The sequence below is a fragment of the Nestor notabilis genome, unplaced genomic scaffold (assembly GCF_000696875.1).
Source record: "Nestor notabilis isolate BGI_N333 unplaced genomic scaffold, ASM69687v1 scaffold29970, whole genome shotgun sequence".
Classification (NCBI taxonomy): Eukaryota; Metazoa; Chordata; class Aves; order Psittaciformes; family Psittacidae; genus Nestor; species Nestor notabilis.
The window spans coordinates 4,110-5,250 of NW_009911147.1; the positions used below are offsets into that span (position 1 = coordinate 4,110).

Genomic DNA, 1,141 nt, shown 5'->3' on the forward strand with positions numbered 1-1,141 from the left:
CAAAACCACATCCAGGAAATAAATACCACTTCCAGATGGGAACTGCAGCAAAGCAGGAGCCTAAGTAACTGCTGCAGTTTTAGCACCTGTGTAGGGATGTCTGCAGCCCCCCACTGACCAGTACCCAACAGCGCTGCCCACCTTCACCCAGAACTCACACCCAGCACCACAGTGAAACGAGTCAGTGTGTCCTGGGGGACGCGGGGCTCGCGCAGCTGCCGTGTTACAGCGCTACTCACCAGGACTCGGGCTTGTTCGGGGGTGAGAACATCCCCTTCTTTGCAGACTTCATAATCCGAAAGCAGCGTCACCACTCCTGCAGGACCAGAAGCTCCTGAAGCAGGCTCAGAAACCCTGGAAGAGCCCAGGGAAAAGCAGGGCTCTCTCGAACACCACCATCCCATGCAAACACTGAAACTCCCCAGGAAGGTGAGGGAGAGAAGCTCTAAAACCCCCTACATCTAGTTTGTGGACAGGACACAGACGTACTGGTGGTCTCCACTGAAGGAAGATGGTACCCAAAAGCTGGTTGCTTGCTCATGCTCTGACAGTGGTTTGGGAAGAGCAGCACACGAATATAATGAGTTCTGGCACCAGCCAAAGAAGAATAAAGCTGCGCACGGGATTGTCTCCAAAACTAACCTCCCTTGTTCATCATTCTCCTTCAAAGACGTTACCTGTGCGGGTGAAAGCCAAGCTCACCCTCTCAGCCCTGTCACCTACCTTTCTTCAGCGCCGTGGGCAGCCCCAGCTGCCGCAGCTGAGGCTCCATGGAGTGAGGAAACTGCTCCAGGGGTCCCGTGTCCAGGCTCACTGTGTACGTCGCCTTGTTCCCTGCGCGGGCATAGTCCACCTCTTTGAATGTGGAGAACCACCTGGGACACGGACAGGCAACAAGAGCTTCAGCTGCAGTGAGTTGCTCCCTACTTTTGGAATGATGAGTGGGAAAGCCTCACACGACCCCACTGCTTCAAGAGCGATGTAGACAAGGAGAAGGGAAACAAGCAGCTGCTCCGTGCTTCAGCCCTCGCTGCACTGACGGGTACTTACTCGTCCACCTCTTCTTTGGTGCGGTTGGTGAAGAGGAGACCGACTTCTCCCCGCAGGTATTTGCTGACCTGAAAGACAGAAGCCATCACGG

General features: G+C 55.0%; 1 protein-coding gene across 1 annotated transcript in view; it reads right to left on the reverse strand.

Annotated features, from left to right (window-relative positions):
- MRTO4 (mRNA turnover 4 homolog (S. cerevisiae)) overlaps positions 1 to 1,130 on the reverse strand; it is a gene marked incomplete at its 5' end in the record, with an annotated part of 1,334 nt that extends 204 nt beyond the window's left edge. The window contains 3 exons of the mRNA XM_010013357.1: positions 240 to 316; positions 724 to 875; positions 1,051 to 1,130. Coding sequence (XP_010011659.1) covers positions 240 to 316; positions 724 to 875; positions 1,051 to 1,130 — 309 coding nt within the window. The remainder of the gene's footprint in view (positions 1 to 239; positions 317 to 723; positions 876 to 1,050) is intronic.
- Positions 1,131 to 1,141: the final 11 nt, after the last annotated feature.